General features: G+C 43.0%; 2 protein-coding genes and 1 long non-coding RNA gene across 7 annotated transcripts in view; 1 reads left to right on the top strand and 2 right to left on the bottom strand.

Moving 5' to 3' along the window:
• Positions 1-25,059, bottom strand: part of LOC6538227 (leucine-rich repeats and immunoglobulin-like domains protein 1) — a 127,334-nt gene that overhangs the window by 94,665 nt on the left and 7,610 nt on the right. For all 3 annotated transcript variants that reach the window (XM_015193219.2, XM_015193220.2, XM_039375142.1), the window contains exon 2: positions 11,613-11,680. The gene's annotated coding sequence lies outside the window, so the exon portion shown is untranslated. The remainder of the gene's footprint in view (positions 1-11,612; positions 11,681-25,059) is intronic.
• On the bottom strand, positions 4,249-5,188 carry LOC6538218. Its single transcript, XM_002098709.3, has 4 exons — positions 5,069-5,188; positions 4,817-4,996; positions 4,519-4,712; positions 4,249-4,437 (listed from the first exon to the last, which is right to left on the bottom strand). Exons 1-4 carry the CDS (start codon positions 5,117-5,119, stop codon positions 4,371-4,373), a joined length of 492 nt encoding a protein of 163 aa, XP_002098745.2. The 5' UTR covers positions 5,120-5,188; the 3' UTR covers positions 4,249-4,370.
• LOC120321711 lies at positions 14,117-16,066 on the top strand. Of its 3 annotated transcripts, none has more exons than XR_005561412.1 (2): positions 14,117-14,756; positions 15,605-16,066. It is a non-coding gene; the product is annotated as an uncharacterized LOC120321711 (long non-coding RNA). The 3 variants fall into 3 exon arrangements; XR_005561414.1 differs by having other exon boundaries at positions 15,602-16,066; XR_005561413.1 differs by having other exon boundaries at positions 14,117-14,842.

Genomic DNA, 25,059 nt, shown 5'->3' with positions numbered 1-25,059 from the left:
ATGTTGTTAACTAAACTTTTACGCAAAATAACACAGCAGAACACAAACACGAACACGATACAAAAAACCGTAGCCGTAAACGGCGACGTAACCATAACCATAGACTTTGCCAGGACGAAAGTGAGGAAAAACTTAAAATTCACTTTATTCGCGGGACAGCAAGAAGACACGAAGACGGTGCCAAAAAAAGGACGAGAGTCCACTGTACACGAGTTTGTATGTATGTCAGTGTCCTTTTTCCGTCCTGTTTTCCCTTTTATCAAATTGAATTTCACCCTCGGTCATGGACGGTGCCCAAGAATTCAAAATAAGGCCGAGGCGATATGTTTATGATGCCACTTGTCTGTCTACCAAATACAATTTTCGTATATTTGTATTTTTGTATATTGGCGCTCATATTTCAGAGCCGTTGGCCGTTGACTATTTCGTCGCTTTTAAATTTGCTTTGACATTTTTGGGCTATATTGAAAAGAACTGAGAACATGTCCCAAGTCCATCCCTTCTCCAAAGTCAGTACGGGAAATCGAATTAAAAACTCATCTTTGCTCAATTTGTGCTTGCTCCTTGTGGCGCGGCAACCCATGTCCCATATTTCTCGCAGCCAGTCGCCAATGATTTGGGCTCGTGTCCTGACTAAAACACCATCTATCCTTGCCAGCCAGTCCTGACTTAAGCACCATTCATCCTTGCCAGCCTCTCATCGTTGTTTTCCTTCATTTCAGAGCCACAGATTCGCTGATCCACAGCCCAGAGCCCGCAGCAATTTGAAGTTTCATAATTGGGAATCGTTTTTTAATACATTTAATAACTGCAAGGGTATATATGCTTCGGTTTTGGCAAGCATAGCTTCCTTTCTCGTTTTTATTGTTTTACTAGCAGAAAATCTGTTTCATTCGTTCGCTTTTATTGTTGCTACGAGTAATTTAATGTGTATTGCATTTAAGCTAATATTCGAGTTGTTGCTCGGAGGTTTTAACGCCGCTTTTACGATCTTTTTATTGCCTTTTTATTTGCTGGCCCTTGGACCTGACCCAGTGCCACTCACTGGTCAGCATTCCTCACAAGCAATTTCTGTGTAGTGGCTCAACTTTACTCAACTAATTTCCAGCAATTACAATAGGGAAAAGGAATGAGCCAGCCAGCCTCTTTTATTAATTATAATTTCCCGGCTGCCAATTGCTCCATTTATGAGAAATAACACCCCCATATCAATCATCGTAAAAGTCCTATTTGAGACGTAACCCTTTAAGGACACATTAGAGACACTTGGCTGGCTGTTTTATGTGATTCTGTTTTGTTTTGGGCGGGGGTTTTTCGTTTCTTGTTTCTTGTTCACGACTTGGCTAACTGGTGGGTCACTTCAAAGGATGGCAAACAAAGATAATCTCGACCACAATTTATTTACCTTTCGCTGACCAAACCAATTTACGATTTTAATCAAAACCCAGTCGTAGCAGGAGCAGTAGGAACAGGAGGAGCAGTAGCTGCCATCAAAGCAAATAGTTGAGCTGCTGTCACTGTGCAAAAGGGAAAGGGAAAGGGCAAAAGGGCAAAGAGCAAAGGTCCAAAGGCAGCCGGCTAATGCTCAGTGTCCAACCTAATTTGACGCTGACGAGAAACGAGAAAGGAGAAACTGTATGTCCGACTGTCTGTTTTTCCGACTGTCTGCCTGTCCGTCCAACCGACTAACCAACTGAATGACTGACATGCCAGTCTGTGCATAATGCTTATTACCGCAATCATTTACAGCACTTGGCCATGTTCCCCATATCCTAGGCCTGGTCCAGTGAAGATGCGGTGCCCCTCCCTTGCAGTGGAAGTGGAAGTGCTGCTTGCCCAGGAATGCAATATGCAATCTGCAGGCACACGCACTCTACTCCCGCACATTAGTGAAAGTGTTCGGTGCAGTGAGAGAATAAGCAAGAGAACATTGCGCAATTCCACTGGCTTACACTTAAAGAAATTAGCCGTTATCTAGGGCACTTCATTAGTATAGAAAAATTACATTTAATGTAAAAATTAGCAAGCTTGATTTAATGATTGGTTTACAAATGAATTAGTTTATTTAATGGAAGTTTGCGTTGAGCTCCTCATTCTATTGTCTTACTTCTTTGTACAAATGTAAACAATTACCACACAAAAAGTAGCAATTTTCCCAGTGCGACAAGCAACAGTTTCCACTATTTAATGGCGATCTACGAGAAGCCCCCCCTCACACTCCGTATGGTTAACACACACATGCGAACGAGTGTGGGTGGGTGTGCACTGGTGTGGTGTCATGTTGGCTATTATGAATTGTGCAATTGTCGTCAACGCCAGCGAGAAGTCAACCCCATTCTGTGCCGCTTTGGGTTCCCTTTTTCATTCCGCATCGCCATCGCCATTGCCATCTCCCCATCACCATCTCGCCATCACCATCTCACCATCTCCATCTCCAGTTGAGCTGACAGTCAGTCCATCTCCCGGCTTTTGCCCCCTGAATCACTCCTTCTGTTAGTCACTTCTAGTGCTTGGTTTCATTCCGATTGCCTGCTCATCATCCAGCAGTTCTTTGTTTGGACGACGCTGGCACACACGGCGTATACGTAATGCTGCCTGCGTTTGCCTTCGTTTGCTTTCGTTAGCCGCCTGCATTTGCCGCCATTTTTCAACAGAGTGTTTTCGTTTTCGTTTTTTTTTTTTGTTTTTATTGTTTGTAAAACTACTGCTTTTGTTGCTGCTGCATTGCTCCGGCACTCGTAGTAAATGACTCTTCAACGTTTGTCGTATTTGTCTGGCAGCACTTTGGAGTGCCAAATATTTTTACATTTGTATATACCCGCTACCCATTGTCATTTGTTTTAGCAAACATTTTATCTAGCAGAGAAAAGCGCTTTGCTTTGCTGGCAGTACTGGATACTGGATATCGAGCTGCTTCGGCATTTATGACATCCGACGGCACTCTAATTAAGCCACCAAGTGCCACCAATCAGCCAGGTGAGAAGCGCAGCAGTTAATCAAGCGAGCAAGTATTTAATTAAGTGCGGCAAATGGTTGTGCATGCGATGGGCTTCATTATGGTCCTTGCGCCGTAAAATCTTTTGCTGGCATTTCACGTGATTCTCTTCACGGGGGAGGATGCAGGTGGGTGGGATTGATAAGCAAGTTGGGTGGTGTTGGGTGGTGGGGGTAGTGGGTTGTATCGCTATAACATTTATGCGCTTTTCCCGGCCCATCAAAGTCATCAAATGAAACGAGCAGCCCTGGCAATCCCACGTCACTCTAAAGATACACTCTATACATATAGCTCTGAATCAGATTGTGAATCTGAATCTGTGCGCTCTGGGTGTAAAGTTGTCAGCTAGTTTGCATTCATCAGCAGCAATGCCGGCAATTGAGTGACACCGTACCCATATTCCACTATCATCATCATCAGCAGCAGCAGCAGTGGCAACAGCATTCTCATCTCAAAGATTTACATGACAGCAGTTGCAGTTCGTTCGCTATTCATTTGCTGGCAGTCCTTTTGATTGCTTGTATTAGTGATTGTCAGTTGGCCAAAAGAGGGGGGGTGGCAGCAAAGGGGGCTGTCTCTCCATTTGATTGCCATTGCAACACGTAAATCTCTTATGCTTATGAATATGCGCATAGCGAATAAAATTCCATGTTTGTCACACCGCATTGATTGAAGTGTGAGTCCTGCTATATATACACATTCATGTACACATCCTCTTCATTATGCGAATGCAACTAGTATCGATACTACTCAAAAGGACTTTGCGCGCTTTGAGGGCAATTTATTGATTTCTGGCTGAGCAAATGGAAGTCGCCCAAAGCAACGACCCTCATTACGATTCCGAATACCAATCAAACAGTTTTCTCATGGCATTGTGAATGCTGTCGACACTGGCCTAAGCATTTAAGCCATTAACACGCAAAGGTCGCCAAATGCCATTGATTATGACCGCTGGCCAGACGAAAAGGGCCAAGACCGACCCGCCCAGCGAAACGATAACAAATAACAATAACAAACAAACAATCGACACAAAGAGTCCTGTTGAACTTCGGTGGGTTTTTTGGGTTTGTCTGGGGGAAATTCGGCGTTTGTACGGCTAAACTGTTTTCCTTTTCACTGTCTGGCAGTCGCAGTCGCTTGAGGAGGAATAAAAGTCGACTTGAGTTCAAGCCAACTGACAGCAAGTTGTCAATTAATACAATCGCATGCTATTACAATTTCCCATAAGTATTGAGTGCATTAAACTTTAGTCCTTTCTTAGTAAGCAACAATAAATTTAATAATCGATGAGCAGTAAGTAGCTAAATACAAATGTAGCAATATAACCAATATAAGAAATACTTAAGATATGCACAAACATCCAGTGAACATTACTTTAGCTTCTGCGACGAGGGTTTTTTAAATCCTTTCTCCTTGCCCGCTTCGAGGGTTTCAGATATGACCTGTGGGTGTGGATTCGGGACAAGTATTGAGAAGTATTGGGCCAATCGGCCAAGTCCGACATGCTATTAATCAATAAATACCATTCGCCGAGGGGTATGTAAACGTTGCACACGCAGGCATTCAGCAAATGCAGGACCCCAGCAATTACGCCAAAGGCGCTCGATATATAGAATATGAATGCGAATTCGTTGCCGCAATGCTCGAACATCGAAACGAGGAGGGTAAGTGCGCTTCCTAGGCACAGGATGCCGCTGGCGAAATTGAACGTCATCGCCTGTAAAACACACTCGTTGAGCATTCATCATCGCCCCAAAAACGCTCCCGAAAACGAGAATAGCCCCAGCCCCAGCTCAAACCAGAAAATGTATGTGTACGCACAATTGGATCGAGGCCCACGGTGGTGCAGCACAGCCGGAATATGACGAGCACCACGCTCTGACAGGCGGCGGCGGGCAGGATGAAGGTGTACATCCACACCGATATGCCGTACTCCTCGCCCAGGACACAGTGCGTGGATAGGATACGGATGAGCAGACCTAGGGCCACAACCTCCAGGACCTGATGGACAAAGGCAGAGAGATGTTACCACGTTACCCCATTGCACTGCAAGTAGTCAGTTGTAGTAGTCACCGCCGTTAGCAACTGCAGCACAAAGTTCACCACACGAAAGGGGAAGCTCATAATGGTAACCAGAAATTTTGTTCAACTCATTGACAGTAAAATCAAATTTGCCATCTAAGGTTGTATTGAAAAGGAAAAACGGAAAACGTTTTCGTTCTCTTCGATTGTGCTTTGAATTTGGGTGCAGATGGCAAAGGACGTAGCAGCAATGTACAAGTTATTAAGAAAACCCAATTCAGTTAGTGTGACCAACTTATCTGGATTACAATATCATGCCGCTTTGGGCACACTGCTTGCTCCGTATATGCTTTATTCATGTTACCCATTTGTGGAATGGATTTTCCCGTGACTTTACGAAATGGTACACCGCAACAGCACAGTATCCGTTCAACCGCTTGGCAGCAACATTTTATTATTTTATTTTCTGTTGCTCCGCCGTTTATTTGTGGCGTTTTTCATTTCGTTTTGGCCCAGCTAATCTAATTGGCCTCGATAGCGCTTGTTGAGTGCCAGAGTCGTTGCCCCGCCACGCATTTGTTGCTTTGTTTGCACTAATTTCATTACTTGTGGAATGTGGCGATGATTTCATGCAATTTAAAGCCACATTTTTCAGTGGCGAAGCATTTAGCGTAGTACCTGACCGAACCGGACCCTAAGCCAAACCCATGGAACTCGGACCCAAGTGCCCAAGTGGCCAAGTACCCAAGAGTAGTCCCATAACCGGCTAGCCACCCACCCACTCCAGGCTTTTATAATAATTGCCTGTTGACACGGGATGGCCGAGGGGCAGCCGCCGGTTAGAAGGTACGGGTAGCATTGGGGTTTCGTTTCGGAACGCCAACTGGGATCGAGCAATGGAAATAGCGTTGATAAATGAAATTTTCAAAACGTGAACCAACAAAAGGGGACAAAAACAAACGAAAGCAAACCGAACACAAAACAAGCGGAAAAAAGTGGGCGGCTAATATAATATAATTCAATTTGTTCGCTTTTCAAAAGGTGCTCAGCCCTCTTCTAACTAGCTTTGGTTAAGCATTGATTGAGCAAAAAAAAAATGGCTAATTTCTTAAAAGGAAAATGTGATCGATAGCATGGCAAGTCAATTGCTGGATGGGCGGACAACTCTCTCGAGTGGCATAAATTTTGCCAGCTTTGTTGCGACAATTGCATATTAGCCAAACATGACATCGTTTCGCCTTTTCGGTGAAATTTATGGAAAAATGTTGCAAAGACAAAAAACTTTCGACTCCAGATGGAGATGGAGATAGAGATGCGATGCGAAGTGAAGTGAACTCCCCAAAGCGGCCAAAAAGGAGCCGGCAGCTTCAGCAGCAGGAGAAAGAGAAATGTTCTCGAATAAACAACAGCGGAAATGTAGGCTATGATTTGCTTACTTGTGGGGCTGGCAGTGAAAATGGGAGGGGGCATTTTCACCAGGGGAGTTGGACCAATGACAAGGGCGGTGTGGCATGGCAAAAGTTGCAAGAGTCAGAGAGCTGGCGAAACATAAATCAAATGCATGTAAAATTGTCGTACTTTCCGCACACATATCCTGATCCTGTGCAAGTGCATTGGGCAGGCCCAAAGCAGGACAAGCGTCGGAGGAAAGGACGAACGAAGAAGGACAATATAGGAAGGACGGTATATATTGGTGGGCGGAGTGCAGCTGAGTATGTGTGTGTGTGTGTGTGTGAGTCCTAGTGCGTTGTGTTTTGTGCACATCCGTTAACTTTGTCATTTTTGCTCATTTCCTTCCGGCATGCGCAAGAAAACTGCAGCAGCAGAAGCAGGAGCAGCAGGAGCAGAAGGACCAGGACCAAACGAAATGATTCCCAGCAGTGCTCCAGTGAGCCACTGAGCCACTGACAAGCCGTAAGCCGTAAGAAACCCAACCGAACTACAAACACACGGCTCGCTGGCGAAACAAAAGCAATGCGGAAAGCGGCAATAAGTTGAGGGCATAACTTTCAGTGCCTTCAGGAACACGCCCTCCAGTGGCGTGCAAAAGAGGGGTTATTTAAGTCCACAAGGAGATGCAACCGCTCTTAACATTAACTTCTTAACTTTTGCGCATGCAAAATCTTTTGCTTTCTTATTAATAATATTCTTGGCAATATTCAACTCTATTCTATATAATAATTATTAAATAGAGGATATTTTGTGAGCCCCTTTGAAAAATCAGAAGTACGCCCCTGGATAAAAGGGCGAGAGGCTCAGAGCATTTTGCATGAAATTAGAGTCGTAAGACACAACAAGAACCAGGCAAAAAGACTTGGGTCTATAACTTGCTTGTTGGAATTTAATTATTTTGCAGTTGCTGTTTCAGTGGTGCAACTTGGTCACGGGGGTCTTATTTTTTGTGCATTACATGCCCCACACCCCACATCCCATTCCCATCCCCGCAGACCGCCACTTCCTGTCGGGAATCATGTGCCAAAAATAGCAAAACTTTGCTGCAATTTTCATTCGCATTTATTGTGTTGACATGCTGCCACACTGCGTATACGTATCCTTGATGCAGCCAAACAATTTATTTATTTAAGTTGAGCTGAGTAGCAAGCCCGACTTTTGGGGTGTGAGAAAGCGGGGGAAAAACTTTTTGCCGTATGTTTGCGTTTGAGAACGGGAAAATAAAAAAATATTTGTACACTTCGCGTTGTTTGCCATTGCTCGTATCCGATTAGAAGTCCTGGATTCTCAAGAGGATGAGCGGCAGGGGGGGGCGAAAAAGTAGGAACATGGGCGAATTTGAGCTGAACAGAAGTTAATACCCATGCCACCTGCATTCCGGGGCTAAATGCATTCAAAGTCAAAGCCACATTAATTAACATGCTTAGGTGACTTTTATCAAAAACCAATTAAATCCACACACTCAAACGCGAGCACACACACACGGGTGGCACAAAGTAAAGTTGATAATTAAATGAATCTGTGTGAGTGGCTTTGAGTTCAAAGTTGGCAGCCAGCTAAAACTCTGTGCACATAATTTTTTTCTTTATTTTCTCTGTATGTGTATGTGCATGTGTGCTCTTTGGTATAATGACACATGCGACACGACGGTATTAAAAAATATATATATGCATAGCAAGAGAATAAATAAAAATTCACAAATAACATTATTAACGTTAAATTAAACTTTGGAATTTTGTTTGCCCCCCCAACCAGACGGCCCCAAAAAAGGATTCAAAAGAACCTACAGGAGTAACTTTCAGAGTGCCTGTGAAGTGCATTAAAAGCGGGTGGTTGTGGGGCAGGAACCGGAAGTGAAGACCAAAGGCTTGTTTGTGTTTACCGTAATTTGCGGCTCACTCTCAAAACATAATCAAAGACTTCAAATAAAGCCGCAGAGTTGGTCGTAATCGAGCATCCTACCTAGTCAACAACTCCACGACTGCTGTGCGAATGTAGTGGGATTTTTCTAGATTTTTCCGCCACAGCTTTTCCACTTCCACTCCACCCACTACATGTATTTGTCAAGTTGCAAGCGTATGCGTGACACGTAGTAAATTAAATGCGAAACTCTGTAGCAGAGTGTAGCTAACTGAGAGTTTAGTGTTTGTGTGCGAAGTCGGAGTTTGAGTGGCTACAAAGAATGCTGTTGAGCATAGCTACATATGTATATGTACATATGTATATATATATATAAGGCATACTATATTTGTATGTAGCCCATGCTCCGGCTATAAATCATCAAAGTTCAACGTTTGCCATTTTGTCTACAATGTGCAAAAGTGTTCAAAAGCGAGTGTGTGAGAGTTTGTGAGTGAAAGTCTATGCTTGCGTGAGTGTTTGTGCCCAAATGTGTTTGCTTTGCAATTTCCTTTTATTTATTTAAAGTTCTTTAGCAAACATTGCGCTCTCTGTAGCAACTGCCCCTCTCCGCCACTCAGACGGCTGTGTTCTCACATTAAGTTTTCTGCCAAAAAGTTTTAACAAGTAATCTTTTAATTAAGTGTCTGCCATCCCACTCAGACAACTCCTCAGACATCCTGGCATTCGGCAGAGTCCCACGAACCCCAAAAATTATGAGAGCAACAGGAGGCGAGCGGGAAAAACGCACAAATCTAATTTGATTAATGGTCAAATGCTAAGCTTAATTAGTGCAAACAGCAAATGGCAACAAAAAACGCAGCAAACCAACTGGAATCGGCATTAATGGTTGCCACAAATACTGGCAAAATAAGAAATTAAATAAATAACCACAGAAACAACAACTAATTGCACCGCAAACGACAATAGCAAAGCGACCAATGAAAAGGAAGAGCGGAAGAGAAATGGAAATGGCAATGGAAAAGTGCAAAAAACACAAGCTGAAAATATTTCGCAACTAATAAAAACATTGCGGCGTACTAAATCAACTGGAAAACTGTAAAACTGTAAAACTGTAAAACACATTTAAACAAAGGTGAGTGAGAAGAGCATCGGAAAGCGGAAGGAAGTGCTATATAAGACTACAGGATACCCAGTTTAAATATTTCATAGTAAATATATGCACAGAACAGATACAAGATACAATTGGAGTACTGCATTTACTGAGTATTTATCTTATGTTCTAATTTAGGTCCTTTAAGTACTTAACAAAAAGCATATACCCGTCGTTTCTTGCAGTACCTGAGGCCAAAAGGAAAGCAGCTAACGGAAGGTGAAAATAAATGAGAAAGATGGTAAATAGTTTTTCCCCCAGGGGCAGCAGAACAAATGGCAACTGACATTTGACATTAGTTTTCTTGCGCCATGAACATTTCTACATTTATACATTTATACTTATCCAGCGCTCCTAATTAAAGAGATTGTCATGAATTATAATTGCGGCACTTAAGCAGAGCGATTCCATAAATACATATAAGCAGGGGGATCCGAGTGCGATTCTTTTGAATTCATTAGCATTGCGCTCTTTTTATCCGCACTTTTTCCCCATCCACAATGGAAGTCAATGTACCCGAATGCATACAGTTTTTTCCCCTTTTTTTTTGTGCCATTCTAAAGCATCGGATCGCATTTCATACAATTGCGAATTGAAGTTTACATTGTCGGGAGTCTTTTTTGCCATCGTCGAGTAATTGGACTCCACTTTCAATTGCTGTGTTCTCTAAGCGTCTCTTGAGTTTTCAACCTTAATTGCACTTTAGCAACGTTTTCTGGCTTGTTTGTGTTTGACCAAATTTCATTTCTGCTGCCGCCGCCGCTCCCACTTGATCGATGGATTGATTGTATGATTGATTGATTGATTGTTTGCCCGATTGTTGTTCAAGTGTCTCGGACAAAGGAGTAAAATATTTGCATAGATTTTATTAATTGCCGGACAAACGACAGCCGCTGCCTGTTCCAATTTGGCTTAAATCGATTGCAATCGATTTTTCCTTTTTGGGTAAGTTCGTTATAAACGCATTGAAAACGAAGAGTCAATGGCGAAATTGACAGTAGATCAAAAGCTAAACGGCAATCATAATTAGGTTTTCAAGGAAACGTTTTCAATTAGCAGCGAAATAACAACTGGCCAATCAACCAAGCTCACGACCTTTTTGGTCAAAAGCGCAAACACGAGATAAAAACTTGGCCAAACTTTAGCGTTAGCTGTTCAGCTCACCCACCAGCTGCTCCTAATTAAAGCCGAAAATTTCAGCATTTTACACTTAAGAGCTGTGAAGACGAGGGGCATGTTTGGGGCCACGTCGCTAAACCAGTTTTGCAAGATAAACGACACTTTTGGCAATTTATTTGGGCCAGTCCTCCAAGCCTTTTGGCCAGCACGTTTTTGGGGTATTTTTGGGGCATACTTTAGAGGCCACATAACATTTCAATTTCCTGACCCCATGAATAATGGCAAGTGTCCAAGAGCCGTTGGCCGAGCAAAATGCCATTTATAAGTCAGTGGACTAAGTACTTCAAAGCCCAAGTCGAAGGGCTTGTGGCCAAGTTTTGTGGTCGGCTAATTGAGCTAATTGCGAAAAAATAGCTTTCCATATACATATACAAGTAGGGTAAGGTTAACCATTGCCAAGGGCCATTCGATAGATGGATGGAATCAATGCCATCGATATTGATTTTGATTACGTCGATAGTCCATCATTCAATTAGTTTTTGGGGCAGAAGGCTCCAAACAGCTTCACAGTTTCACAGTTTTCATATCGAATTTTATGAGTTTATTAAATGGTATTTCCTTGTAAGCTGACAGCTCTCTTCTCTCAGCATCCATTTGGTATCGGCTCAATGACAAACCAGACATTGACATGAATATTCACTTTTGTATAAACACACACGGATGGATTTGCAGACACTTAATATGGCAGCATGTTAATATTCCCGACCTCCTATTTGTCAGTCACAAACGTCAGAAACACAAATGTGCGCACATATATTCATATCTAGATATGAACACATATGTATACTTGTATATTTGTGGTATATTATTAACACCAAGCCTATGCACTTTTAATTCGGCGAACATTAAGTGCAGAACGCTTCATTATGTCCCCCCCAATTTGAATGTCGAAAATGGTCGCGTGTAATAATTGATAGTAAAAAGTAAATAAATTAACGAAAATTCAATTACCTGATGGCTATTTGTTTTGGCCGACGTCCGTTTTAATTCCAATCGATGCGACGACAAGGGCATGTGGCCTAAAAACGACAAAGAGGTTAAATATCATGTACAATTATTAAATAAATAATTGAGTGCTAGTGTGCAAGTGTGCAAGTGATGGCATGTTATGAATGGTGGAGGCACAACCCTTTATTTTATATTTGGTGTCAAGAAGAATTGCAATTCAATAGCGCGGGGCTGTGTTGGAAAAAACCACGCTATGCTGGAGCAACGACCACCGTCCGCAGTCACTAAAAATTAATTTCAATTTTATTGCAGCGAAGGATGAAAGGATGGATGTCCTGCAGGAAGTAGATGGAGAGCAGTCAACGGTCGGCCGCCGCGCAGAAAACAAAACCGCACTGAACTGAGCTGAACAGAAATATGCAGATCAACTCGCCTGTCAAGGGGCGAACAGCGAAGTGAAGTGCGGAGGAGAGTATTTCCAGGCAAAAGCCAAACATTTATGAAAATGCAAAAGCGTTTTTAAGGTTTACCCCAGGTAAGCTGCACAGCAGCACCATCGCCACCAGCTGCAGAGCGATATTAATGTGAATGGCTGCCAAGCAAAAAAAAAATGTTTAAAAAAAGGGGAAAAAAGAAGCCGAAACCCAAACCGAGAGTCATACTAAAACCGGTGGAAAAGTGTAAGGGGATGCCAAAAAAACAGAGCATGAATTGCGGTTTAAACATTGAATTATGAATATTTCTTTACCTCGACCCCGACCTGAATTTCCCCGGGTGCCAGCGAACATTTATCATCCTGCCAGCCGAGATTCTGATTAAAAGCGAGAAATGTTTCGTAATAATCCCGCAGCCAAGCTTCCGAATCAAGCTCTGTCTTACTAATGCTAAAATCGCGAATCACAAAATTCATGCATCAAAATTGCAAGTACTCACTACACTTTTGCTAACCCGAATATTCTGTATTCTGTGCGCCCCCCCCTTCAAAAGCCGCGTCTTATTTGGGATAGGCGAATTTTTTGTTTTGGCTGAATGATTACGTATAATGAAGAGGAGGAAATTTGCATTCAATTTGTAAAGCAATTCACTCGCTTCTTATGCTAAATGGCAATGGCATTATATAAATTAGACAAAAGCGAAAACTTTTCAAGCGGCGAGAGTTGTATCCTCATCCTGCTGCTCCTTCCGCAAACTCAAACCGATACCGGGAAACTCAGCCTCGGGCCTTGAGCCACTATAATTGGCACAACTTTTGCTCGGTTAGCATGAAAACTCATTTATTTTAGCGCAATCAACACACACAGATACTCTCTCACACACACAGATACTCTCTTACACACACAGATACCCTCACTTACACACACATACACACAGAGAGAGAGAGAGAGAGAGAGCAGCGGACAGAAAGTGGAAGTTATAGCAATTAGCGGACTCAACTGAATGGAGCCAAAAGAATTAGGCAACAATCCAGACAATCGTATCCAGGCAACGCCGCAAAAGAGGAGAAAGTGGACCTTTGGAACCCATTGAATGGAGATAGGGATGCCATGAAAGGATGTTTATCTTTTCCACAAACTAGTTCTTCATGTTTTGCAACAAATTTGCTGCGAAGACTGGGCGCTGAATGAATGTATAACCTTCAATTCAAAAGTGCAATTAAAAGCAGATTTAATGATGATTAAAACAAATGTCATGACAACGTGAAAAATCGACAGCCTTAGTTCCTTCAATAGATAAAATCCCATTAGAGACAATGACACATGTCCTGTGCTTTTCTTATGAAAAATTGAGATAAATATGTTTATTAATAGTTTTTATGGCTAGTACGCAGCAGTAATTAACAAACTATTCCAGGCGTAGCGGTAATTAAGTCCATTTATTATACTAACAAATTATTTTGGCATTTAATCTGAAATCAAGTCCATATATTTGGAGCACACGCGTAATTAGCTGATTGTTCCAAATATTTAAATGATGTCAATATATATAGGTATATTCCATGACCATTCGATTTGCAATTACCAACGGCTGAAAGTGTTCTCACAGCTGTTTACTGCGTATTTATATAAATTCCAGATATTAACTTTGTATTGATTTATTAAATTTCGTCCAGTATTCAAAAGCAAGCCGACCGGGCTCATTAAGTTCTATTCATTTCATGGCCTTTATTAGAGCTCCAATGGCGCTGCATTGTCGTCCTTTGTTTTCTTTGCCAAAAAAAATGAATTTGTCATTTAATTAAGTCGGCAGACTGAAAATAATTTGCGCAATTTATGCACGACAACAATTTGCATAATGCAGCGCAACAAATCACAAATCAAATGTTTATTAATGCCCAGACATGGACACAGAAATCCACAACGAGGCCACATACAAAATCCATATCCATAACCATATCGTTTTGCATTTTGCAAACACGCTCCGTTGGCCTGTCCTCATGAATTATGTGAAAACAACTCAATCAAAATGCAAACTGTCAAAATGAAGCTTTTGGAAAATATAAAAAAAAAAAAAAATAGAGAGAGAGAGGGAGAAATAAAAGCAAACAGCTAGTAACAAATGAATTAGCCATATCTATGCGCCTGGCCATATAAGCCCACGAGTGTGAGTGACGGCGTGATAACGCGTTATTACACTATAAAATCATTAATATGGCGGCTCTAATGTCGAGGATATGTAAATGCAGGCGCTGTCACGCGAAACGCTTATAAAAAAAAACGCAAAAAAAAAAAGCATAGACAACGAGCCCTGAAATGCGGCATTAGCTGCCTATAGACTATAGAGAACCATTGACAACGCCTACCATTTGAGCCCATTACCCAACACTTTGGCCATAAAGTCGAGTGTGTGCCCCAGTGCGCCGCCAAGGCAACGAAATCTATTAGTTTGCCAAGGCTTGGCGGGAATTCCAGTAGAACACGAAGAAGAGGTGGAAGAGCTGCGACAATTCCGTAAATTTGATATGCGCAATTTGTTGCGAGGACGAAGGACTAAGAACTCAGAACGAAGGACGAAGGACGAGGGAGCTTGGCAACCTGTTGCCGCTTGTTACGCACTTTTATGACGCCAGCGGGTGGGCTTCGAGTGGATTGCGTGTGTGTGTCTCAGCCCAACCCGGTAAAAACAACCTCAAAGTAGTCCCCATTAAAGGTAATATGCCACATGAGTCGCTGATGGAACGCACTCACATGTTTTCTGCGGATTGCCATAACATATTCAAAGGGGAGACATATTCGGTAGGTCATAGACCCCTGAATATTCTGATTCAAAACCTTAAAAAAAGGGGCCGTAGAAATAACTAGTATGCTCTACTATGTTTCATTTCTCTTTTCATTTCATAGATTTCGACACCTAGTTCGTAATTGAATGTCTTAAATTGGTTATCAACTTTCCAATTATGTCAACTATGAAATTTAATTATGATAACGCATATTTTTGGTTAGCTGAGAACTCACATTTAAAGCTGGAAATTTTCTGTGAAAGTGCGATATGCTTATTTCATATTTTGCTGCTGTTCATTGCATTTTAGCATTTGATATGCAGCAAAAAAAGTGCATAAGTTTTTTCCAAGGCTCCGATATACTTATAGTTTATACTTTGGCAAATCTCAGTTCAAGACAAAAGTAGCCAACTCAACTTGGAAACTTTCCTCTTATTTTTTTCGTGCTGTTTCTGTTGCAGCTTTTGGCATTTCTTATGCAGCTGATTGCATTTGGCCAAGAGCAACTGCAGCAACTGCAGCAACTACAGCAACAACGGCAACAAGAACAACAGCACAAGGAAAATGCAGCTGCAATTGAATTTTATAACAAACAATTTTACGCTTTAAGCACACTAGAATTTGCTTTTGCTGTAGCTACCAATGAGGCTGCTGCCTTGAAGTGCCCGGAGTGCGTCATTGACTTTGCCTCTGGCCGAAGGCGCTTTTCCACTCCTTTTTTGCTATTTATCGTTATTTACCATTAGCTGACTTTCACCTCTCTCCTTTTCGCCAGCAGCAAGGACCTGACTTTCCTCGGACTCAGTAACGGCCCCACACAATAAGCATTCTGGCCCAGTTACTTGCGCTCGCCTTTATTTCCTGCGGCTTCCCCTTTTGCAGCCTTGAGGGTAATCGCTGCCCATAAGCAGGCACAAAGTTTAATAAAAAAATGTAGAACAAAAACGAATTCAATTCACCTAGCCAAGCAATTATGCCGCAGCAAAGTTGAAAAAGTAAAAAACTTATTCAAATGGCTCTCAATTAAGTTAAGTTTCGGCTACGGCAAAGCTATGTAGCTGAACGGAGAAACAAGTTTGAGGAACAAATGTCCAAACTGATGAAAGTTCATATAAAATGTTGGCTATAAAAGCAAATACTGATCTATCTACATACAACTAGAAACTATGTATGATATATTTTTAAAATTTTTATGGTTCTCATGTAAACATTTTTGAGAAATATACAAAACCAGGACAAAGGCATTGTCTTCAATAATTAATTATGAGTTAGCATATAACCGTATTTTGCAAGCTACAATGAATTATGTTTTTATAGAGTTATAGAATTAAATTCCTAAACAATTTTGTAAAACTTTAGCTCGCACAAGTCGTTAGACTTTAATATTTGTTGTATACAAAAAGCTACATTTGCTTTATTTAATGTCGTGTGTGTGGATTTATCGCATTAGCATTTTTTAGCAGGCCACACTTAAGACATTGAAGACAAAGTTTGCAGCCCCACAGCCCCACAGATCTACAGCTTCACAGCTCCAAGGCTCTGGAGGTGCCCAGCCCACTCTAATCCCATTTCAGCCCCTAGTGTATAATTATTCTATCTGTCGCATATTCATGAGATCAGCTATAAGGCCTGGGACACGCCCCCGATGTCTCCATCTGGCTTTATGTACATATGTATGAATGCCTCCTGCCTATATGTATATGCATTCATACTCGTATGCCCAACTTCTTCGTCTTCCCATTCCGCAGCTTCATTAGCAACTTTGTGCGTATTCATTAGGAAGCAGCAACAGGGGGGCATAGAGCCCCACCCCCCTGGACCCCCAAAAATCCCCTACGTTGCCGCACAGCTGCGACTGGTTGATAAAAGATTTATGCGAGCACTGATAACCCGACGAAACGCCCACATCCATAGACACACTGCCTGGATTCTGGATAAGTAAACCAGAAAAAAAAAATAAAAATTGAAAATAAAAATAAAACGAAACAAAACAAAAAAAAATTCAAAAACCAGAATACCAAAAATTGCTCAAGTCGGGTAGTCAAATGAAAAGATGTTAAAAAAAAAAACGGCAAAATTAAAGCACATAAGGCAGCTGCTTGATTTGGCATTCAGCACAAAAAGCGACTACGTCAGCTGGGGCTCCTCCTCCATGGAGAAAGCCCCACTGTCTGTCTGACTGGCTAGGGGGCTTTGGACCCGGCGGAAAAGGCTCCACTCTGCGCCCCTCTGCACACCCCTGTAACCGCAACTTGTTTCAGGAAATGTTTTGGCAAAATGTTTGGTAACTCGACGGCGGCTCTTTCACATGTTCATAAATTAAAATGCCGCAAATCAAATTCACATAAGGCTTCAAAACACTCAAACGCCTGGCTCAAAGCGCCGACAAAACTGACGGACAGAGGCGTCGTTTGAATTTTGGTGGAGGGGGCTAAAAAGTTAGCTGCGCTTCCACTGAAAAGAAACGAGGCAATCCTTGAACATTGTCTAAACCGAAAAACCCAAAAACTGGCGCGCCGCTGCATGTTAAATTATGTTCACACTTTTGTGGGCTCCACTGGTCGGACCCAAAAAACCCCGAATCCGGACACGGACTACAGAATACCGACTACCGACTACGGACTACAGACCAACAACTACGGCGGAGTCCATGTCCATATGGGTGGGGAGTGGGGGTGGGTGTGTGAGTGTGAGTGTTGGGTGGATGTGGCAAGCAGTGGGTTTGCATGTGCGGTTTTTATGCTGGCCAACCACTTAATCTCCTTTCGGTTTATGCCGCTTCTGTCTTGGTTCGTTTTTCAAGTGAAATTTATTATATTTTAATCACTCCCCGGGGACTTGTTGTAGCAGTTAAAGCGTATTTTTAACTTCATTCTTTGTTTTTGTATTTTTTTTTTTGTTTTTTTTGTTGGACGCCTCCTCGGAAATATTAACAAAATTGCGTCCGACGTGAAGCGCTTTAAATTGCTTTAAGCTTCGACCCAATGGCGAAACATAATTCTTCGCACGCCGCCCCATTTCTTTTGGCCAGGCGTTTATGGCCCGGTTTTTGGGGCGATGGCAACGCGTCGTATGCGCAATATTCGCATTGCTACACCCGGAACGCACTTAATCATTTTGATTGCCGTAAATGGCGCATTTTTAGTGCGTCGCAGCTCGTTTCTGTGGCTGCCAAAAAGGGAAACAGTTTCAGCTCATTAGTGATTCATTTATTTATGCTGGCCATTACTTAAGTTATTATTATATGATTAGGCGAAAGTGCGGCTGGCTCATTTATTATGCATCAGAGCCCACTTCAAATGCCAGAGATCGAATGTAGTTACACTGCGATTACGATTGTGAGTCAAGGGTAGCTGAAGGCCATGTACACACACACACACACACACACACCCCAAGTGCCTTTTGCTCGGCTCAACTGAACTGTCAGGCACACGGAACATCGATCGACTTGGACAGCTATTAGACATAATCACGGCCGATTCACACAAAGCCCAGTCAGCTGTATGATGGTATGATGGTTGCACGATGGAGAGGGGGGAGGGCAATTGCAAGGGGCTGGGTATTGGTTATTGGAGTGCCTGAATAAATGCCTGCATGCCGAGGAACAACCGACCAACAGACGGCCAACTTCCGAACGAGGTAGAGAGGCAGGCTAAAAGCCAAGGCGCAGGCAAATCACGGCCAAAAACACACACCAAAAACCCACAAAAAAAAAAAAACAGAAATGGGAAAAAAAAGAGGGAAATACCGTCAAGCCACAGGGATATATTGATTTTGCCTTTCGGGCCAACACACACAACGTACATGGCCAAAAACGTGAACAAAGACAAAAATCAAAGCCGCATGCAGAACGCAGCCTGCGGCCTCAAGGAAGGATCCTTCATCCTGCCTCCTCGGCACCTCAACTCCTTCGTCCTGCATCCTTCATCTCACTTTCCGTCTCTATCAGTGGCTGGCTCCTTTGCCGGAGCGTTAACGAGCAGTTTGATGGCTCGCAGAGCAGCAAGATACTGCACTGCACCGGGAGAAAATGTAACATGTAACATGGGCCCATTTCCCAAATGCATCTGTTGTGTGAAAATTCCATAGCTTGTACTTTCCTTATTACACTTGATGTGTTGTATGAGGAAAATGGGATTTTCTTAGGCACACTTTCGTTTTAAAACCTTGAACAAGTTTGGTTTTTTGTCACAGTTCTTGGACCTCTTTGTTGCTGCCTTAAATGGCCCGGCCAAAAGTCGGCTTAAAGCCTAAACTTGAGCGCACACTGCTCGGCCAACTGTCCCGCGCTGACCCCTCATAGATCAACGGCACTTGTTGGCCAGTTTTTTTCGCCAGCTCGGCATTTTTGCTCGGCTTTTTTTCTAGTTGCTGCTGTAGTGTGCGTGTGTGTGTTAACGGTGTTGGTGTGCAGCGTGCAGCTTGCAAATGTCGTAACGGGCCAAGCGCAGCCACAAAGCGCAAAATAACATTGCCCCATCGTGATGCACGTTGCCTTTGACGGCCCATGGACGCCACATGCAAGGCAACAATGTTTTCCGACTCCATTCGGTTGCATTCGGCTCGATCTGGATTTCGTTTTGCCGGCTCGTCCTTGCGGCGGGCCTACATCCATCCAAATTCAAAAAAAAAAAGAAAAATGAAAAAAACTAGAAAAAATTGGCGAACAATTCTATTGATTGACAGTTTGGTAAAACGCATACACACACATGGAGCAACAATAAAAGCAAAAAGCCGAAAAGTGTAGAGCCGCAGGCGTTACCGCTGCGGATGTGCGCTTAAAACCGTTGCAGGCAACGTGAAAAAATGCTTCCTCCATTGATTTGTTATGCAGAAAGGTGCAGGCCTCACCAGAGGCGTTGAATGTGGCAGCAAAAAAAATTGGCAGGGGAGTTGGGGGGTATCCAAAAAGGGAAGAGGGTTTAGATTAGCATTCAATTCGAACGCGATGCCGTGAGAAATTCTTTAAATTTTTGGCACATCTCCCACCGGCAACTAATTGACTTGATTGGCGGTGCGTGATTCCCCAGGATTTTGGCATGACTTGCCAAAATACCAAAATACCTACAATTCCTAGAGTCCAAAAATCGCTTCGTTCGCTTGATTGATCTGCTTTTGTAGTACACGGTACCTGCGGGCCCGACATTGTCAACTTTTGCCGACCATTAATCACCATTAATCAAGGGCAGTGGCATTTCAGCAGATGTCAGAAGCTATATATATATACGTTTAAGTATACCCTGCGCGCCCAGCCAGTCTTCATTTATTTTTTATCATGCAAATTAAATTTAATTGCTTAACAAGTTGTGGCAATTGGTCGGCAAACACTCCCCACTTCCCACTTCCCACTCACCATTGACCATTTACCATTTACCACGAAAGTAACAGAAACCCTCCACAAATTATCTGCGCCGGGCCAGACACTGCGGCCTGGGGCTCAAACAATAACTAATGTCAGCCAAGCGCAAATTGCTTTATTAAATAAAGTTCAGCCAAAATAAGCAAACCGAAAAAAAAAATAGAAGAGAAAGTATCCCCACACATCCTGGGGGACCGAGAAGGGAGCGAGGGATGAGTCCCTGGAGGGCAGGAAGAATCAGAGTAAATTGTACAATGTGGCCAGTGTTCGGACCCGTCGTCTAATCATTGTGCACACACTCCAACTGGCTGTGAGAAAGGCTTTTGGTAGCAGTGGCAGTGGCTATGGCAGTGGTATTGGGCCAATCGAGAAAAAGGGGCAAACAGCGCACACAAAAGGACTGGTAAGGACATTGGCCAGGCGGCCACAAGGACTCAAAGTATTTTTAGCTAATATCAATTTTTCATAGTTCAAAGATTTTTGCCCCAGACACAATGAAATCTGTGTGCACATGTCGTGGCCATTGAGGCAATAAGGAATTTTCTGGTTTTCTGATTATAAACGATCCTCTTGCAGTGTCTCAAACTGGAATATATACTCCGTATTTTTGGCGAAATAAATGTGTACACTTACAGTGCAGAAGGCTCTTTGATTTGTTGTTATTCGTAGTTCCTAGCTGCAGGCTAAGAAATAGTTATATAAAGTATCTCAGTAGTGGGACACTTACAGCCTGAAAGTGATAATTTATGGCCAATGAGCGCACGGCAACATATTCAATTTTCGACATCCGCCACTGTAGGGGATTTTTTTCCGATCCATGGCTATGAGATTTCATTAGCTGCATCTACTATAGCATGGGAGATTCACAACAGGATTTCAGCCAGGTGTATTCTGTAGCCTGCTGCTGTTTTCCGATTCGATGTGACAATTTCACTGTGTGCTCATCGTAAATTTCCGCCAAGCGTTATCGACACAGGCATCCTTGGTGGCCCTTACTGTAAATCCTTATACCCTTCCCAAAAGGTATTTACCCCTTTTGTTCGAGGACCATAGAACTATTTACTCTCGTTTTAATCAATGTACAAAAATGTTTGAAGCCTTAGAGCATTTTCAGTTATAACTTTGCCCATTCAGAAGCATGTTTCATTAAAGATCCCTTGACTTGCTTCAATAAACTCAAGGGTATTTCAACTGCAACCAACACAAGTCAGTCAGTTTTCCTTCAGTTCAGTTCGGTTCGGTTTGGTTCGGTTCAATTTTGTGCCGCAGGAGTTGGTCCTGAGTGTCACTCTTCTTGGCCGACTTGCAGCTGCATTGTTTATGTGCTCTGGCCTGGCTGAAGTCGTGTAAATTCTCCCCTTCATCTAATGGCAAATTTATTTGGTACGTAAACAGTTTTTTGGCAAGGGCACACAGGAATATATACTGGGAGATACTGGGAGGCGTTGGGGTATATCTTCCGGATAGCTGTGCTGTTCTCTGCTGTTCTGCCTTTGGCTTCTGTATTGTCTGCTACTGTACTGCTGGTGGAGTCAACTTGGATTGCTTGTAATTCCTATGTCAGGCTGAAATTGAATTCCATTCTCAACCACAGTGGAGTGTGGGTAAGCCGAACTTGCTAATAATGCATGCAATGGTGGTTTGGAATGAGGATGGTAAGATTGGAGAAGGAACGGGTGGTGCAACTACTGGCAACTTTACCAACTAAGCCAACAGGTTAGACATTGACTCACTGAGTGATTGTCTAACTGTCTGAATGTTTGTTTTCTGCTTACCAAACCATTGGTTGTGATCAAATTCGTTTGCATGTGCGTGTGCGTGTGATGTGCATTTCTCTTGTTTTCAGTTTAATTGCACAAATCCATTACGCATACGCAGCGTCTGCCACCAGGACATGGATAGTGGAGTGGTCTGGCCCACAAAGGGAGTAGCAAAATTAATTTTTCTCAGCCGCAAAATTGAAACCGAACAGCGTCGAAGCGCGTCGGCAAATTTACACGCCATTAAGTAGTTTACCAACACACAAACAAGGTGTGTGTTCGCCCACCATCAACCCATGCACACATACACACGTACAGCCACACACATGCACACATGCACACACGCACACTGGCACATGATCCACATGGGTAGTCATTGTAATTTGATATTACTCTGCCAAATGGCGGCATGTGCCGCCTGGATGGTGCACACAATGGCAGAAACTGAATCGGAATACTCGAATGCTCGGCTGATAGAGAGAATAAGCAAAGTATGGCTGGGCAGGAGAAATATAATAAAATAAAACCCAATATCCTGCCGAGAAAGGAGTATGCGTGTGTGCATGTATGGATGTCTGCATGTGAACTATTCAATTCGCTCATTTCATTAAGTTTCTTGTCGCACTCAAGCACTTGACGTTGACAACGTGCCGTATGCGCAATATGTGTGTGTGTGAGGTTGTAAGTAGGTGGAGCCGGAGACCCATGTTTATCAGGCCGCATAACGATGTGTCACTTGTGCGTGGCACTGAATAGAGAGCCAGGAACCTGAGGATGTGAGGTTGTGAGGATGTGAGGATGGCCCATCTGTGCTGGCAGCGAGCGGAGTTTGAAGTTCGGTGCACACACTGCATATTGATATGCTAATCGAGCTGGCAACAACACCAAAAAAACACCAACAGCAAAGACAGCAAATCGCTGGGCAAAAACCGACTACGCTAGCCCGTTTCTATGTGTGTGTGTGTGCGTGTGCATGTGCGTGTGTGTGTGTGAGTGTTTGCACGCCTAATGGCATAAAGACAAAAGCTCGGCGCACAAATGGCAAAAACGCAGAGCGTGATGTCCTGGACATGGACGCTGTTGTGTGTTTGTTGGTCCTGGCTTTAGAGGTGGGTAAGCGCTATTAAGCGCATTATTTAGCTTTGGACACAATGGCAACACCCGCACAACAACAACAACCGCAACTGAACAACTGTGTAGATAAGCACTTTTGACGCTGTAATGGCTCCGCTGACCACTTTGTATCCTTGTGTTACCATATGCTCGTCCCTTTTCACCACTATTCCTCTATCGAGGACACCCACACATACACACACACACACACACATCTAAAGTGCCCTTAAGTGTCCTGGGCAGGCCACATAAGCGACGACACCTAAGCAAAACACGCAAACAACCAAGTCAGGCCAAGTGCCTGTTGTCCTGGCCATTTGGCGTGAGAGGCGCCTCCATTGATATGCCAAAACTCGGCTCGGACTCGGATCCGCCCCATGTCTGCGGTTAGTACTCGGTTCGAACAAAGTCAGCGCGATTAAGTAGTTGCCTGCGGATAATCTCGAAGTTAAAGGACAACGACAAGCAACCAAATTAATCATTCATTTGGTTTAAGGTTATATTTGTATTGGGGATTATTAAATGGGGATTTCTAAAAAAATCATATCATTCCTATGAAAAAATAATAATTAAACACACATTCTATTTACATTAACTATCCAATTTAATAGTGTAAAGTTTATGTACTTCGCCAACTTTAGTAAACAAGACGGGGAAGTCTTAAGTATTGCTTTTAAATCTATGGTAATTTGGCGTGTCCCTCTCAATTTATGCACGATTCATATGGCTAAACAATTTCTGTTCTGGGTTTTAATAAAAGTAAACAACCGAGCTTAGTTTGCAAGCCCCAACCCCCAAATGACATAAAATTGGGGCCGGAAAGAATGCAATTTTCGTGCCTATTCAAAAGGACAACGCGTATTACTCAAAAAGGAATTAACTTTTCCTATCCATTCCGCCACAAAGTATTCCATTTGCGTGGAACGAGGGAAGTGCTTCCTTGGGCAGATGAGCTCACGTTAATCCCAAAATCTGCCCAAGTGCTGAGCTGTCTGCCAAAAACAACAACAACAACAACAAAAGGCAAAAATAACAGATTCTAGGCGAAAGTAGCACGCACACAAATTCACAACCAGGAAGCTTGAAAGAACGAGAATTACGCACATTCTGGCAAATGTACACACTGCGTATACGCAATATGGCTCCACTTTCGTTTTAATATGAATGCTAATAGGCTAAGTCGGGATTTCTCTGGACGACGCACCACACTCGGGCCGGGCTCCTCGAAATGTAATTTTCCCACAATTTTTGTTCACTTTACGCATCGGGGGCCAGACAATGCGAGGCCGTATGAAAGGAACACTTGGCAATATGGTGCAGAAAGCGGCAACACAATGGCCAAGCCATTTTTATCGCTTTCTATGCCAGGGCTTATGTTCTGCAGTTAACCAGCGAGGACCACGACCAAGTCCAAGACCCAACTAAGCCCAATGCGGATGGGAGCGGCGGTAGCATTTCGTTTCCCATTTACTGACATTTAATATGACTCTACTTACGCAGCGGCCCACCGAAAAATACAAGGCCAAAGCGGAGAAATCTTGCCCATATTATGCAAACGTCTTAGCCAGAGCAGTGACCTCCAATGACCCAAAAGCCAGCACATATACATAAATAGTGGCGAATATATTGGTACTTTTCGGGTATTAGTACACTGCGAAAACACAACTAACATAAACTAATTCATGGTACGTTTTTTAATAAACTGACAAGTCTATTAAGTAGTACCATTCCATTTAGAAGTTGAATGTAACTTATAAAAAATGTTTGATTATTGCTTGTGCAGTTTGTGTGTAGTTTTTGCCTCAGTGCACTTGTCTACACTCGTATTTTCCTTGTATGAGCCATCTTTTATCGTTAACAAGCTTGCACTCTAATTTAGGCGACTCCCATTGTGGCCATTCCTTTTCCTGCAGGACCCCCGGTGTCGCAGGCAGGATGTTTATCGTGGAATTTGTGCCGTGTCCCCACCAGCTATAATTGGCTGTTAGGTCCGTTAAGATT

This window comes from Drosophila yakuba, chromosome 3R (genome assembly GCF_016746365.2).
Source record: "Drosophila yakuba strain Tai18E2 chromosome 3R, Prin_Dyak_Tai18E2_2.1, whole genome shotgun sequence".
In the NCBI taxonomy this organism is placed as follows: domain Eukaryota; kingdom Metazoa; phylum Arthropoda; class Insecta; order Diptera; family Drosophilidae; genus Drosophila; species Drosophila yakuba.
The sequence above is the reverse complement of the archived record's forward strand: the minus strand, read 5'-3'. Positions and strand labels throughout refer to the sequence as shown.